Genomic DNA, 16,847 nt, shown 5'->3' with positions numbered 1-16,847 from the left:
GACAAGGGCTTACTCCTCAATTCCCTGAAGCTATGGGTTGCACCTATATTGTGCTTCAGGGGCTGAATTAAAGATATCCAAATAGTAGTGCACCCTGATATAATACAGTTTCTAAAATGTATTATTGGTTCTTCAGAACAATAATCTAGCAATGGGACTTTAAAGAGGTTTAAGGGCTTTTGTTAGGACTCCCTTTGAGTCAATAAAGCAGGCATCCATAAAGAATCTGTGTCTAAAGACCGCCTTTTTAGTAGCTATCTGCTCTGCTAGGCACGTTTCTGAACTGTAGGCCTTTTCATGTAAGGATCCTTAAGTTATTTTTCCAAACATAGTCACCTTTCATCTGGTCCCCTCCTTTTTTTTTCATGTGAACTAGTCAGTTACACTTCCAGCCTTTAATTGTAGCAACTGTCAGTGTTTGTGGCATTGTGTGGACCCTTAGTCGCAGTGGAGATGACTCCTCCCACGGGGAGGGGCCCCATGGGGAACCACAGCAATAGGCTAACCTCAGAGCAGACACTTGTAGGTGGAAAGCATTATTGTACTGCTGTAGATAGATGGAATGAGGCAAGAAGGAAAGGCACTGAAGTCCGCAAGGTGCTAATACGTTCAGACAGATGTAGAAGTCTCACCCAGATGTTCGAGATAGCTAGGAACCCGCAGTGCGGGCAAGGCTGAGCCTGGTGGGTGGAGTTGGAGCACCAGATCATAGAGGTACTCCCAGGAGCATAGCGCAGTGTTTTTCCTGGTAATGAGGATGGTGGGGGCCGAAGGTCCATGGTGCAGGATACACAGACTGTTAGGCCCTCGAGGAGAGAGTACCCGATAGTCCAGAAGATCCTGAAATAGAGACCCCCGAGGAGTGGTTGTCTAATTAGTAGAAACCCCGAAGGGTGGTTGGAAGCGAGAGACCCCGAGGAGCAGGTGCCTAGAGATTCGTAAGGAGCGAGATCCCCGGAGGGTAGCAAGGCGTCTAAATGTGCAGCTTAGAGCAGTCAGAGTAGCTTAAATCGAAGTCCTTGCTAACTCAATGATAGTAACGTAGTGGAGACTTTTTAAATACCTGGAGGTATTGACGTCATGCGGTAGGGACGCCCCTGAGGTTCCCGCCATGACGTGTATTTGAGCGTAGGCAACGTGCGCGCGCATCTAGGAGGCCATGGGAAGGAGCATGGTGGACTGGGACGCCCATGCTGAGTTGGAGATGCTGAAGGTTTCGGCACTTGGCACCAGAGGCAGCCATCTTGCCCAAGGAGGAGGAAAAGGGGTAAAGCAGAGCGGTCGCAACACAGGGAAAAGATATATGCTGCAAATGCAGGCTTCTACTTCTGAAGTATCTAAATGTGACAAACTCTTTTAGGAAAACAGACAAAGCTGGCTGTTAGGAGATCCCCAAAAAGGGGAGGCAGCCTCCAAGGTCACTTTAGCTAGATGGATAAAGGAAGCGATGGTCTTGGCTTATCTACTATCGGGCACCCAGGTGCCAATGGTGCTCCGTGCCCACTCAACAAGGGCATAAGCATCATCTTGAGCAGAGACATCTTCAGCCTCCCTGGAAGAAATCTGGGTGCTCCTTACATTCCTTTACAAGATACTTTTAGATTGGACATGCAGACCAAGACAGACTCTGCCTTTTTGGAGTGGGAATCCTTAAGATAGCCCCGTCTTCATCCCTCCCCAGTTTAGGTAACTCCCATACAGAAGGACTGAATTAGCAGGAAGAAAAGAGATGTGAAATTTTATTCTTACCTGATCATTTTCTGTCTTTGATTCCTGTTAGACCAGTCCAGAAACCCACCTGGGAACAATATCACTGTCTAAGGCACATCCTCATCCTTCAACCTTTTTCTTTCCTCTGATCTTACTCAAAATGGTTTTGCAGACCGTATTACTGTTGATAATGTTATTAATATAATGTATCAGTTAGTGGGGTTTCTTTTGGTCTCAGTGCTCTGGCAGTGAACCAAGCCCACATCTCTCATACAGTGAGGTCATGAAAGATGTGTGTCCTTTGTCTCCGTCAGCTGTGGAAGGGGAAATCCCATATGTAAAGAATGGTGTAGTAAGAATCAAGGAAAGAAAATTATCAGGTAAGAATAAACTTCACCTTAATTTTGATAGTTGTAATTTTTGACTGGCAAAATATCTTCTCATAGCGATGGATATCTCAGCAGCCTTCAATACAGCCCACTAGCAGATTTTACTTGCCCGCATGGCCAAACTGGGGATTTCTGGCCTAGTCCTTAAATGGTTTACATCTTATCTTAAAAACAGGACATAACTTAGAAATGGTGCAAGGGTATCATCTTGGTTTAAGCTGACATCCAGGGTTCTGCCCTGTCTTTCACAAACGTTAACGTTTACATCGCCCCTTTATGTAAGCTTCTTTCAAATTTAAACATCAATTACTATGTCTATGCTGCTGATATACAATTTTTTATTCTTGTCTCTATTTCATGATTTAATACATTTAGGATGGCATAGAATCTGAGATTGAGACGTGAATGATGAAAAATCCTTTATTAGTTAACATGAATAAGACAGAGGTAATGATTTTGAGCAAGCTTCCTTTTCACGAGGCTCCTCTTTCCTTTCAATTCAATGATACTCCTATCATGCTGTTCAGAATTGTAAATCACTCCCACATCCTTTACAACTCAGATGTATCCTTTTGCCACCAGATTAAGGGTATTAGTTATTTCTTTGCTTTTCAAGCTCAAAATGCTACGTCAAATCAATGCCGTTTCTCTCCCTTCCTGATTTGTGAACGTTGCTCCAGTCACTAGTTTTTATCGGGGCTAGATTATTGTAATTCAGTGCTTATGGGTTTACCCTGACAGTTCAGTATGGATTTTAGAAGTGCTTCAGAATTCAGACACTAAGATACAGGAACACACTCTTCCAGTCTTGCAAACACTACATAGGCTTCCAGTCGCGAAGCGCATAAAAATGGTTCACAATTGTACGTGAAGCTCCATTATGTTTTTCTAGTGCTGTAAAAATCTCCCTGCCTACTCATACTTTATGCTCTGCCAATAAGGCAATGTTAGAGGTTCTGTCACCTAAATTGGTACACTTGTGTGAGGCTGAGGAATGGGCCTTCACCGTGGCTGGCCCTATGTTCTGGAATACTCTACCCGATGTTCTGGGATTGATTGATTGATTTTTAGGTGTTTAAAAAAAACAGTTGAAAACTTTTTCTCTTTCAACAAGCTTTTGGTGATGATTGAAAAGTATCTGTACTTGTAGGTGATGATCATCTGCTTTTATTTAATTCATGTGTCTTCAGTTATGCATATTATCTTGTAAATCACCATGAACTGTGGATAAATGCAATTTAATAAGTTTTATTATCTCAGGTCTGTTCAGATACTCAGCTCGCAGTACTTTTGTAGGACAATCTCTATCACTGAATTCTATTTTTAATAACTGTTTGGGTCTTAGGAAATTGAAATGCATAAATGCCTTAGTTTTATATTAAATAAAAGAAAGTCTTATGTGCTAACTGAGCTCATTTGTACTTTAAAAGCTGTAACATAAGCTTAAATATTATACAAAATTTTTGTATTTCAATATTCTCCAAATTTTCTATTTTTCCTGAAAAAAAAAATCAACTTTTTTTTTTTCTACCAACATTTCTGGAAATTTTACATCTCTGGCTGGGGAGCAGGGCCATGGTTATTCATTTTTCCCTGCTTTTTATTTGTTGTATGTTTGCCTGGACAGTACAGGAGTACAAGGGGATACATTTAGTTGTGAATGTTTATTAGCTGCCAGTTCTTCCTAAAGCTGGTTGTAAAATGTACCCATTTTAACATTAAATTCTTGGGCATAGGATCATGTGAGAGAAAACGAACAATCTTTGCTACTGGGCAATTTCTTATTTCCATAATTTAGCTAACTGTAGCACTTTTGGTGTTCTTGGCTTTATTGGCAATGGGCTTTTTGGAAGGCAGGATTTGTTTAAACTTGAAGTAGTTAATTTCCCCCGTACGTGTTTTGTGGTTTTTATCTACCATTTTTAAAACCATGCATCAGTGTCTTTGTCTTGTCGTGCATCAAAATCGAAGGACTCAAACAGGTATAAGGTAGAATGATCTGTTTAGGATTATAAATTGTTACTTTTTATACCTCAAAATGAAGATTGAGCACAGAGTCATCCTTGGGACTCTCGCTTCTTTTCATTCAGTTTCTATGAAAGGAAAAGCAGTCTACCTTTATGTCAAATTGGGTTCAAAGGTAGGAACAAAGGCCAGTGTAGTGGTTCTCAATCTTTTTTGTGTTGTGGTTCACATCATTGTCTGACATCACCAGCTTCAGGATCATTACTTTCTCTTCTCTCTCCCTCTCCTCCACTCCTCCTGGTATCATCTCCTTCCTTTCCCTGTCCTGGAAGCGGCAGAAGTCTGAGCAGCAATTAATCTGTTACTGCTTTTTCCCTCCTCTTGTCGGCTTCCCTCTGCAGTCTGAACTGCACGGGGCCTGCAGGTCTCACGAGACCACAGAGCCCCATGCGGTCTCTATTGCAGAGGAAATCCGGCAGAGGGGGGCGAAGCAGCGGCAGATAAGCTTTGCTCTCCCCACCCTCCACCCGCCTGCTCGCAGGAGGACATCCTGCAGGCCACCCTCCTGCTCACCCTTCCCTTCACTGGGCCAGTGCACCAGTGACTGCTTTCTCGTGTACTGTCCGACTGGAAGTCTGAAATACAGTGGCACCGAGGCAATCTGTGATCTAGTTTGAGATGATTTCTGGCTAAAAAAAAAAACCTCTTTCTGGTCCCAACCCACAGATTTCTGTTGGGCGTTTTGTCTACCTCTCCTCCGTTACCTCATCCAGTTCAATGACTGGGGGGAATATTTGCATTCTCTTTATTACATGCGCCTCTGTCACATTAAAATATCAGCCTAGGGTGTTAACTGCTTTACAACATTTGCACCACTATGAAAATTCAGTTTTTAAAATTGAAGGAAGGCAAAAGAATGATCCTTATATTTCAGAAAGCACCAAGGCAAAGGTCATGCTCCATTTGGCCATTACAGCACTTCATGGGTGGCCAAGCTACTTGACCTTTTAAGTCTGCCCTTTACGACATAAGACCCACCAGGAGGTGCTTTATAAGTCAACTGGAACTTTTAGCCGCTGAGAAACGTTGCCATTCTCAGTGTTTTGCTTCCCCTAACCTTGTTAAGGGTCTTGTTAGCCACTGGCATTACCCCAGTACTGGCTACGTGCACAGTAAATTTAAAGGCTTTGTCTCCACGTTCAGTCTCTGTTGAGCTGGCATTTTTTTATTAGCTGACATGCAAAAGGTTTTCCCCCCTCGCCAACAGTTTATAAATGCTTAAATTGTGCTGAAGAGTTGAATAGTGACTTGAGTTTTCTCTGCAGCCAGCGTGTGCTGTCTCCTGCATGTTAGCTCGGAGGCTGCTGAGTCCAGCAGGGCGAAGCCAAACATGTTTATTCACAGTATAACAGAGCCCAGCTTCCCGCAGGGCCCAGCCTGGCTCTCTACAGCTCCACCTTAACCCTCCAACACCTGCACATCAGCTGTGCTCCGACCACAGACGAAAATATTAACCCCACGATTGCCAGCTTGCAGGCTGCATGACCACGCTGCACTGCAGTCTGACTTCAGGTGGTGTTAACACTGGCGGCATCGGCCTGCAGATCTTTAATTTTTGAACTTTTCTTCTAGATATCTGGTTGAGCAACTTGATTTCCTTTAGCATTGCTCTCACTTCCACCTGTGAATGTTTCTTTCTAGTACCGGTTTCAGAAACCTCAGGTTTTCATGCCTTGCTTAGTTTGGCTCTCTACCCTTGCCCAGTTTATAACCACTGATTATGATGGCCGGGTTGACTTTTTAACCTGCTGGCAAACTTTCCACATCCTTTATTCTTTGATCGATTGCATGAACGATTGATTTTAGCCTTCTACAGCACTTAAAAAGAATGGACTCCGGGTTTGTAGCTGATAGTTCTAAATTAATAAATTGCACAGTAAATTTAAAACTTTCATTCATGATTCTGTTTTTAATTATCACAAACAGGTTTTTTTTTTTGTGGTAAGGAAAAGAAATAACGTTTTACTATTTTTGCTACTGACGAAAATTCTTGATACGGGCTACCTCGGCAGTTTCTGTTTTTCTTTGCACCAAATTATTTTGGGGATTGGAAGTGATAATTTTACTAGGGATGTGCAATCGTTTTTTCCCCAATTAGGCAATGTCAACAAAATTGCCTAAGTTGGAATGGTTCGGGAGAACCGAAAAATGATTTAATTTTTTCAGAAATTTTCGGGAAAAAATTCATTTTTGAGTTAGTGCGCGCTAACCTGAAAATCGGGGCCCGCGGGGAAAATCAAAATCCCTGCGGGGGGGTCCCGAAGCACATCTCTCTAATTTACCTGTGTCGAGTACAAAATAATTTCTTACAAAATGAAATAAATATAAATATCATAAAACATGAGGCAAAGGAGAGATTTCCAAGATGGCGACCTGAACGGTTGTGGCGTGAGGAGCTCCCGATATTTTTCAGCATTAATCGTTACTTACATGCCTCACACCAAACGGAAAGCCCGGGTGAGGGGCGGAGAGGTTTCCTCCACCTCTCTGGAACCATCTCAGCCCAGGATCGGGAGCTTTTTCGCCGCCATCCCCCCCCCCACTGATGCCGGGAGATCGGGTCGCAGAGGAGCAAGCTCTGGGGCGTGAGCCAGTCTCCCCGACCGATAACATCATTAAGCCCCGGATCACCTATAAGGCCTGTGCCACCAGGCCGCGACGAGGAATTGAGACTGCGGAGTGTCGTGAGCCCAACGGAGGTAATCCGGAAAGGGCCCGGAACACCCGAGCGTACTGGAAATTTGGAAGGACTTACCATGCAGGAGCAAGAAGATAAGGTGGAGTCCGAAGGAGCAGTGTGGGGGGGGGGGGGAGACGGGCTGGACCTTACAGCTAGGTTAAGACCCGCGGGTCTTGGAAATGGTGACGGCCTAGCAGCGGGCGTGGGCAAAGAAGTGAGCCAGGAACTCTCATTGCAAAGGCAATTGTTACCTGATGCTGAGAGATCATTATTATCTATCTGGAAAGCTCTCCAATCGTTGGGAAAAGCAATACTGGGTCTAACTAAAGAGGTCATTGAAGTTAAACAACGAGTTAAGAATAATGCTACTGAGATTATAATACAAAATTTAATAAAATGGAAAAACGAGTTGCGGAAGTTGAGAAAGTACAGTCGGCGATGGTTTTGAGTGATAGTGAAGTAAATAACGGGCTTGAAAAGACTGAGAACACATTAAGAGCTCATATCTTAAGATTCCTAAACTTTCCTGTTCTAAGAAATATGTCTCCTATTGATTTATTTTAAGTTGTATGTTTCTCAAATATTAAAGGTCCCGGAAGAACTTAAGCCAGTTCTTTCAAAGGCCCACTCCTTATATCCTGCTGAAAACAATCAATAGGATTTAACATCCTTGCTGGATTCATCACAAGAGTTGACAGTAACCCATCGCAGACCTCTTTTGGTTACATTTTACATTTCTGATGGATAAGAATAACATTTTTCAAGCAACACTTCAGGAGTAAGCAAGCTTTATTCTTCGGACAAAAAGTCTCTGGTGTTACCAAGATCTTATGAAGCAGACACAAGCAAGGAGAAAACCTTTTTTTTCTAAATTTAAGAGAGGAAGCAGTACAAAAGGGAGCAACCTTTAAACTCCAATTTCCATGCAAGTGCTGTCTCATGGTATCTGGGACAGCGTTAGGTATTTTTTCGATCCAATACGATTAAGAGCGTTTCTGGATTCATATTCTAGTCCCACTTAGGCCTGCTGTTTGGTGTGTAAATGAAATTTAGTGGGGGGTACCATTAGGTTGTCAGATGTTTCTATATTTACTTTTTTTACATGTTGTATACGCTCTCATTATAAGCACTCCAGTTATTTCTTCTATTCGACTATAATATAGAAGTTAAATTGCCTGTAAGTGAGGTCTTATAGATTTCTTACTCTTCCTGTATTAGAGGAAACTTCTTTAACAAGTGGATGCTTGTAAATTGTGTAAATGCATAAATAAAAAATTTAAAAAAAATAAAAAAGAGGCAATTTTGCATAAATGGGTGAAGCCTCTTTGAAAATTGCCCCGTGAGGAAAAGGGGCAGGATTAGGGCAGACCTCCTGAAAGAATGTATTTTAGCCCCGCCCACTTTGCACATGTAAAGTACGTGGCATAAAGAATCTCTGTAGCACTGGCTGCCTTGGGATTTGCAAAAGGAAAGGCCACTTTTTTTTTTTCTAACTTTGTCGGATTAAATTTAGTGTCTTTGGGTGAATTAGTGTCGCTGAGAATCTGAAAAGGCCCCTGCTGTAGGGTTAATGGTTAAGTATGAAAATCATAAAGCAAAAGACGCCATTTAAGAAGCTGTTTTGGACAATCGCGCCTTTCCCAAGTTACGGTGCTGTCTGCTACAAAGTTCCATGTTTCTGCAGGCATCCACTTGGAAACACTATTGTTTTAAATAAGGCTTTCCACACACCTGAATAGAAATCTGAATCATGGGGAACGGTCAGGGTGCAATGCGCACCACTGATTGCACAGAAGGCGATATAAATTTATTGAAAATGGGGGGCGGGGAGTCTAAATTGGTTTGTTTTTTTTCTTTAATTGTATTGCTTGCATAAAGATTTTTCCCCTACCTGTCCCTGGCTCCTCCCACTTCGGCCCCTAAATAGGGGCCTAAATTTAGGTGCACATTGAAGGTGGCGGGAGAGGTGGTAATTTTCATTTTAGACCACGGATGGCAAACTTCAGTCCTCGAGTGCCACAAACCGGCCGGGTTTTCAGGATATTTACAATGAAGAGATTTGCATGCACTGCCCCCATTGTATGCAAATCTATCTCATGCATATTCATGGTGGATATCCTGAAAACCTGGCCTGTTTGAGGCACTCGAGTCGAGGACGGAAGTTTGCCGTCACTGACTTTAGACCGATCTAAGCCCCTGACTCCTTTAAGTTAGGTGCCTAGATCTTTTGAGTATCAGCCCCATTGTGTAAGTATTTGAAAGCATTTTTGATAAAGTTTGTTGAGAGGTTTAAAGCTATCTCACTTGCTAGGCCTTGTCTGAATGTTTTGATGAGAGAGAGATACATCTCAAACTTCATGATCTTTATGGAAGCAAGTTGTTTGTTTTTTTATTCTTTATTTTCAATTTTCCACCAACCCAGGAGAACATATTGGACCTTTTGACCTCTCTTCGCACTCAGATGGTTTTTGACTCTACAATGATTTGGAACAATACTCCCCAGGACATGTTTTCCAACATCAGAGGAGGGGTGTGGGGGAGGGGGTGTTGCAACGTTGTACATTGTACTACATGTCAAAGTTAGGTATATTCACAAATGTATTCATGAAGTCAAAATATGTAGAATTCAGTTTGGATATTAAATAATCCAGCCATCTCTGATGTAGGCACTTATCATGTGTAAGAAAACACAGCTGTTGGGGTGTCCTGCTACATGACAATGGAACTGTCCTAAAATCTGTGGATACCTTGACACCCAGACGTTTATTACTGCATATACAAACTAGCTGAATATTCAAGCCTTCCAAGGAAATTATTTTAAAAAAAATGAAATTATTTAGAAGGACAAAATGTAAGATTTGAGAAAAAACAAATTTTAAAAAATGTACATTTGTGCCCAACTGGGAAGCACTATTTTTCAGTATCAGATGTTGGTGTCTTTAGGTGCCATGGAGATGACTGGTCCACAGGAACTCCAGCTTATCAGGTTGCTTGCCTATCATACTTTTTATAAATATAAACATCTCACACCAAGTAACAGAAATGTAAATTTTTATTTCCAGATGAAATCATGCATCAGGATACCTTTCCTCTCTTTGCTACAGCTATTGAGGATCAGCTGAAGAAACAGTTTGCCTATCTGTCTGGTAAGAACCAGAAGAGAAATGCTGTCAATGTTTACTAAAACTGTATATTCATATTCTCTCACACTCACTCTCCCGGATTCTTTGTAGGTTTCAGAAATCTTTTATGGGAACAATAAAATAATGGATAGATGAGCAATCAGGTTTTCAAACTTAAAATGCCTAGGACTTCTGGAGTTTCCTCTATTGCTGGTGTTCCCAACGCTCAGTGAGTCGCATCCAGTGCTCAGAGCACGCTCTCCCCATCTTACTCAGCCTGAGGATAAGAAGGAGGCTGAAGGGACCAAAAGAAGGCGGCTCAGGAGGGGGGAGAGGAGGTGCTTCCTGGCTATGAATGCCCTGCATGGATGCTCATTAATTTCCGTGCTCTGGGGCTCATGCTGGAGCTAGGAAGGGAAGGGAAGGCCGGCATCACTACAGATGAGCACATTTTAAGAGTCACAACTGGATGCTCTTGTTGCTGCCTGGTGTTGAGAGCAGAGCCCAGGCATGGGTCTGGATTTGAGCATCGGGCAGTAGTGACCTTTCTATGGCACACTGGTTTAGCTAAGCTTATTATTGAAGGGTCTCTGGCTTTTCGTCTCTACCCAGAAGTAAGGGGGGAGTCATGCTGATGGAACCCTGATGAGGTGAGAAAACAGAGGATCAGCTTTCAGTGGCCAAGAATTTGGTGAAAGCCTTATTTAGATGTGCCAAGCCGCACATTTTACTTTCAGAAATTAACGCCTGCCCAAAGGCTGGCGTTAATTTCTGCCAGCACCGGGAAAGTGTACAGAAAAGCAGAAAAAACTGCTTTTCTGTACACCCTCTGACTTAATATCATAGCGATATTAAGTCGGAGGCCCCAAAATTTAAAAAAAAATTAAAAGATGGCCGCTCAATTTAGCCAGCGTCTGTTTTCCGAACCCGTGGCTGTCAGCAGGTTCGAGAACCGACGCCGGTAAAATTGAGCGTCGGCTGTCAAACCCGCTGACAGCCGCTGCTCCTGTCAAAAAGGAGGTGCTAGGGACGCGCTAGTGTCCCTAGTGCTTCTTTTTAACGAGGGCCCTCCTTTAAATACTGGATCACGCGCCCAGAATAGTGGCCCGGGCGCTCGCCTCTGAGCACCGGCTCTCCCACCGATTTTACTGTATCGGCCTGAAAGATTCCTAATTTCATGCAGGCATGTGTTCAGCAGACATTCTGTGGTCCATGCAGCAAAGCTTAATAGAAACTGCCCTTGCTCATTCATATTGAATTTGCATTTTATCCCCAAGGTTAGTTGTAAGTATATGATGGGAGATTTTTAAATAAATTTTCTTTTTTTTTATGGGCCACAGTTTTTTATAGGTCTTTTGTACTTGTTCTTTTATCGTATTGGTTTGATATTGCTAAACTTTATAACATAGGGAAGTAAGACCAGCAGCTTGCTCACTCCCCATTTATACCCCCCCCCCCCCCCCACGTACAAAACACAGGAACATCAATGTGGCTTTAAAACAAGGCCGCAGTTTAAAACACAACCCGAGCCCCACAACTTATTATACATAATCCCCTCCCCCTCCTCCATCATGCCCCTCTTCACTTACCACCGCGTCCCAATGGTAAGACTATTTCGACACTCCCCCATCTCTTACCCAGCCACGGCACCAGCAAGGGTAAGCGTGCAGCCTGAGCATCGGCCCCCCTACCCCCTTCTTCTTTAGGCCTTCCCGTGTAGCAGCACCAAACTACACGAGCATTTCCCCCCTCCTCCAATATCCTTCACAATCCAATCCAATACATTACAACTTAGGGCTCGGGTTTTCCGCCACAAACAAAGGCAACCCATTTGCCTTTGTTCCCCCACTGCGACCACCATCTAGTGCAGTTGTTGCTCGAATCCTTCCTCCAGGGCATTGTTGAATAAGTCCTTTCCAATGTCTGAAAGATGTACCCCATCGCCTAGAAATAAACCCCCCAATACTTCCCACGACCAAGTATGCCGCACCCAAAAACCACCCTGTTGAAACAACCATTTGGCGATTCAACTTTTTGACACAGTTACGCCATAAGGGCTCCGTCCGGTGCGTGATCCGAACTATAATATCGGACCAACCCATCTTCGTACCCAGCATTCTGTTAATAATACTGGCCAAATCTTGTCGTATAATTGCCAACAAATCACGGCATGACACTACCAATGTCATTTCCCCCCAAATGAATAATCATTAGCCGTGGGGCACCCCATATTTAACCTTCCCTTGGAGGAAAGAAAGCAACTCCCCCCCCCCCCCCCCTTCCGAACCAACGCACAATCCACCGACTAGTATTCAAATGTTCGCCGTAAGGCCTCTTCGCTGTGCACGGTGAACAAAAGAATGGCCCACGTCCCAGGCACATTCCCAATTAGATGCAACCCCTGCTTTGTCTGCAATGCAAATAACTGGATTAGCTAAGTCAGTAAGGACCACTCCACCCCCCCCCCCCTCTCAATTTACTTCCACACATAAGACCGGAAAGCTGCTGACTTCCAACGTCAGAGTGTTTGAATCCACCGAGCAGACCACCCCAACTCCGCCGCCGTAGTTACTGCACCTATCCAAAAAGAATGAGGCGAGTACCTCCTCACCTCCCACCCTAAGTCATCCACCACCCATTGTAGCACCCGAACAAATTGGAAAATGGTTAACGGTAAACAGTCCTCGTGAACTAAAAAGAAACCCCCAATTTCCGGCCGTACTCGTATAAAAGCTTGCGTGCTCTGCACCGGACAAACAAGCTAATCATGCACCCGCACCAAGGAAATCCAAAACACCTTTCCTTTTTGATCCATCTTGGATTTCCGAATGCGCAATGTCACACGGTACTCATAAACCCAAACATCTTGGGTCCTCAACCCCACCCCATCCTTGCTCGCCTTGGATCTGGCAACCAATTCGCTGATCCTCAGTGCTCCAAAAAATGCCAAGGAGAACGCAACTCGGAACAGCAAAACCTTGTACCTAGACTGACACATCACCGCCAAGTGCTCCGCTATTTTCAACAGGTCTAAATACCATATCGGTTTCAGTTTATCCCCCTGCTCAATGTACCCTCTACTCATCCCCCCCCCCCCCCCCCCCCCCAAAACTCGTCTCATCAGAAAACTGCTAATCGAGTTTTCCCAACCCCCCAGTTTCTGAAAAAAATGCGAAACCCGCTATTTGGCATCTCACAACCCACCCCCTTTGCCCACAAAGTAAACTCTACCGCAACGCCCTCCTGCACTGCCGCCCCCCACCCCCCCCATTCCAGCCCAAAGTCTGCAAAAAGCGAGCCACTGCTCCTCTGCCTGCCAAATAAGATCACCCCAAGTCCCTGCCTGGCGTGTCAATGAAAATATCGGCAGCCGCCCCCCCCCCCCGCAGTGAGGAGGTGAGCGAAAGGCGGTCAAAAAAGGCTGGGGGCGAGGGGGGCTGGGCATCGGCAGCAGCCGCTGCGCTCTGCAGAGCCCTATGCTGGGGCAAACTCACCTGCCCGGCCAGGGGAATGGGCCGGGCCCAGGACCTGTACCACGCTGCCAGCCTTCGCCTGCAAGTGATCGGAGGTTGCCCCGGGGGTGGGGGCCGCCAACCTGGCCCTAGGTCTCCTCATGGCGCTGAAAAAACCCCAGAATCTCGCCATGGTAAAAATTCAAAAACCGACCGACAAAAAATTGAGGCATGCAGAAATCTGCCACTTGCTTCGCTGCTGATTCCCAACTGCCTCAATTCGCGCCTAAAATCCTTCTTAGCTACTGGGCAACCAATGGCAATGCACCAATTTTTAAAATTGTTGTCATTGCCATCGGTTATCTCACCTCCCCCCTTCCCCCTCCCTGCTGCTTCTGCCCATGTTAACCTCGGCGGAGCAAGACACGCTCGCTCCGCCTTCTCTTGTATGGACTTAACCCCTGGATTGCAGCTAAATCAAAATACTCTAAATACCCCTAGAATTGGTCCAGGGCGAACGGCTTTTAATACCCCTTTGATTTATGTACTTTGAGCAGGTGGTTCTCATTTAGCACTGAGATTTACAGTAGAGATTCGTCTTTGCCAGAGGTGCACAATTTTTTTTCAAATGTGGCTACAAAACCGCAGTTTCAAAAAGTAGTCCAAACCTGTCCTCTTAATCGGGAGAGAGGACATAGGTAGGATATTGGAGAGATGAAGTCTCTAATGTGAGCATAGGATCATGATCTGGTCAACCCTGCCTATAACAGTCCATATTACATATAATGCATGACCGTGAAATATCAGAGCTGAAGAAGCATGTCCTTTGTGTACAGTAGTTAGTAGAAAATCTAGCTTTTGAGTCTCTTCCAGGGCAAAGTGGATCAGTTTCCAAGACAATCGTACTAACAATAACATTATGTGTGTGAAGAAGTGATGACTGACACAATTCGGAAGTTTTTTTTTCTATAATTCTTTTTTTTTTTTTTAACATCCTTTTAAGCCATTCATCTGTAGTTCTGCTTAGATGGAAGGGAGCCCTCAGGGGCCTTCAGTATAATGAAGGCCACTTCTTGCATTACCCGGCACTGCTTGAAAGTCCATTTGCAATATGCTGTCGTCTTGGATTAGGCAGGATATCCTGATGATAAAGCAGTCTCCCGACACCCAAGAAGGCTCCTCGAGCCAAAGCTTCTGTGGCATCAGAAATATTATTAAAGTCAAACATTTTGTTTACTATTTTTAGGTGGACGAGGGGAAAATGGCTGCCCTGTTATCACATTTCCAGAGTACCCAAATTTCAGTGAAATCCCAGAGGGAGAGTTCCAGAACGTTCTGACATACCTCACCAGTGTCCCCAGGTGTGTGTCTTCCGGCTGAAACAAAATGGAGGCCTATGGAGGCAATTCTCTTTCAGACACTCGTATTTACTGAGCAAAGGTTTTACGGTGCATTTGCTGCCCAGCAGTGGTCAAATGAAAATCATCCCCTCGAGTGCTTCATGATACAAACATGAAAAACTTGAGTTCTGTACGTATGTTTGTATGCTATTGTTTTTGGGTAGGGTCTGCCCATCTTTCTCACTAGCACCTTCCTTGGTTACTATATAGTGAAAAAACAAAAAAATTCCATTCAAGTTTTTTTTTCGTTTTTCTGCTAGTGGCGACAAGCGGTTGTGAGGTTTCTAATTTTCTGGTGACACTGTGAGCAGGAAGAAGACATCCTAAACTGAACAATCCGTCTTTTTTCCCATGAGCAGTGACACTGAATATGTAAAGAAGGCTTAATTTAGAAAACTAAGCAGATGTGACTTGGTAGTTCTACAGCTCCCACACGCATAAAATTCAAACACTTCATTTTCACTAAAATGCTCTTTAGTACTGAGGAGACACTTTTAGGTTGTAGTGTTTGAGATTATGCTGAGCTTGCTTAAAAGAAAACTAATTATGTCTACCTTACCGAAGTTGGGTCTCCTGTCATTTGTGGCATTCCCCTTATTTTCTTTCTTCTTAAAACTTGATGTCCAGACTGTAGTCTCCAGGACTATGTGAAACTAACCAGACAGATCTGATTTGCTAGTTAGTGTTCTTTTTATTTTGAGACTTCTCTGAGTTTTTTTCCCCAAGCTGCTTGCAGCAGTGTCCTGAGAAGTTAATCTTCAATTGCTGGGTACTCTAGAACAATCGAGGCGGGTTGGTGACTCTGTCCTCGCTTTGTGCAACCTTTTCCACCCTCTGTTCATGATGTCCGCCCAGGATCGCGTGGTCTATTCAACAGCGAGCATTCGATGTGGATGAGGTAATCTAGAGCAGTGGAGTGAAAACTGAGTTGAATTAATGCAGGAAATAAAATATAGCAAAAATTAAACAAACTGTTGTAACAGTTCTGGCAGCTGTATGGCCCTCCCGCCTGCAGGGGCCCCCAGTGAGCTGCAGTCTGACCTGCAGGGGCTTGCCTTGAAGGCACATGAGGCAACACCTCCCCACTTTAAAAGCTGGCCTCACTCGCAGCTCCCTTCCCTCCTCCTCGTGTCTCCCTTCCTCCCTGCTCTGGGCACCCTAGTGGTTTACCATGGCCTTGCCTAGGTTCCTGTTCCTGACTCCTGTGCATGCCTGTTAGCTGTGCTCCTGCCTCCATTCCTGACCATGCCTTGCTTTGCTCCTGTCTTCCTGCCTGCCCTGCTTTTCCCTCCGCCTTGGACAGGACTTCTGGGGCCTGACCTTCGACGTGGCTTCACTTGCTTCCTGCTCTGAGCTCAGCTCGCCTCCTCGTCTCTGCTTGTACCCTGCCTGCTCTGACCTTAGCCTGTCTTGCCTGTGTCCTTCTCGTTTACCCTCGTACCTGACTTTGGCCTTCTGCAGTCTTGTCCGTCTGGTACACCTACCTTGCCCTGCACCCTGTTTCAGTTTTACCCTGCTCTGGCCTTGCCATGTGCTTGCTTAGTCTTGTTCCTATCTTGCCTGCTTTTTTTTTTTTTTTTTTGTGCACTCTTGTTCTGTGCATTGTGGGCACTTCTCTGTACCCTGCAGCCAGTGTGGCCTTTGTGAGTGTCTTCAGAAGACCTAGCACTACCCGGTCACTGAGTCCTGTGCTGCTCCTGCCTGGGGGTTATTTATAACTGGTCTACACAGCTGTGACAACTTTTTTTTTTTTTTTTTCCCAGTCTTTTGGTTCCCTTTATCTTCATCTCTGCATGTTCTTTTCTGTCTGTCTGTCTCTCTCTCCTCGTTTCATCTGCATTTTTTTGAACTTCTCTCATTTGCATGTCATCCACTTATTTTGGACATTTTTTGGGGCTCTCCATGTCCTCTTTTTCTCGTTCCTCCATCTTTGTGTCCATCCTGCTTGACGCTTCAGCATAATGAAGGAGAGCCAGCGGAGGCAGGGACTGTGAGCTGGCCGGGATTGGCCAGGGAAGTCACAGGGCTGCAATTACCTGTCACTCGCAACCTGTGAATTTCTTATATGT

The 16,847-nt window shown here is 44.5% G+C and overlaps 1 protein-coding gene across 12 annotated transcripts in view; it reads left to right on the top strand.

Moving 5' to 3' along the window:
- MCF2L (MCF.2 cell line derived transforming sequence like) overlaps nucleotides 1–16,847 on the top strand; it is a 322,158-nt gene that overhangs the window by 173,905 nt on the left and 131,406 nt on the right. For 11 of the 12 annotated variants that reach the window (XM_029604679.1, XM_029604671.1, XM_029604675.1 and 8 more), the window contains exons 2-3: nucleotides 9,867–9,950; nucleotides 14,625–14,739. In XM_029604679.1, the coding sequence (XP_029460539.1) occupies nucleotides 9,875–9,950; nucleotides 14,625–14,739 (191 nt within the window). In that variant the 5' untranslated portion in view covers nucleotides 9,867–9,874. Of the gene's footprint in view, nucleotides 1–9,866; nucleotides 9,951–14,624; nucleotides 14,740–16,847 lie in introns of those variants that run through there. The other variant, XM_029604683.1, reaches the window with a different exon arrangement.

The sequence above is a fragment of the Rhinatrema bivittatum genome, chromosome 5 (genome assembly GCF_901001135.1).
Source record: "Rhinatrema bivittatum chromosome 5, aRhiBiv1.1, whole genome shotgun sequence".
Classification (NCBI taxonomy): domain Eukaryota; kingdom Metazoa; phylum Chordata; class Amphibia; order Gymnophiona; family Rhinatrematidae; genus Rhinatrema; species Rhinatrema bivittatum.
The sequence above is the reverse complement of the archived record's forward strand: the minus strand, read 5'-3'. Positions and strand labels throughout refer to the sequence as shown.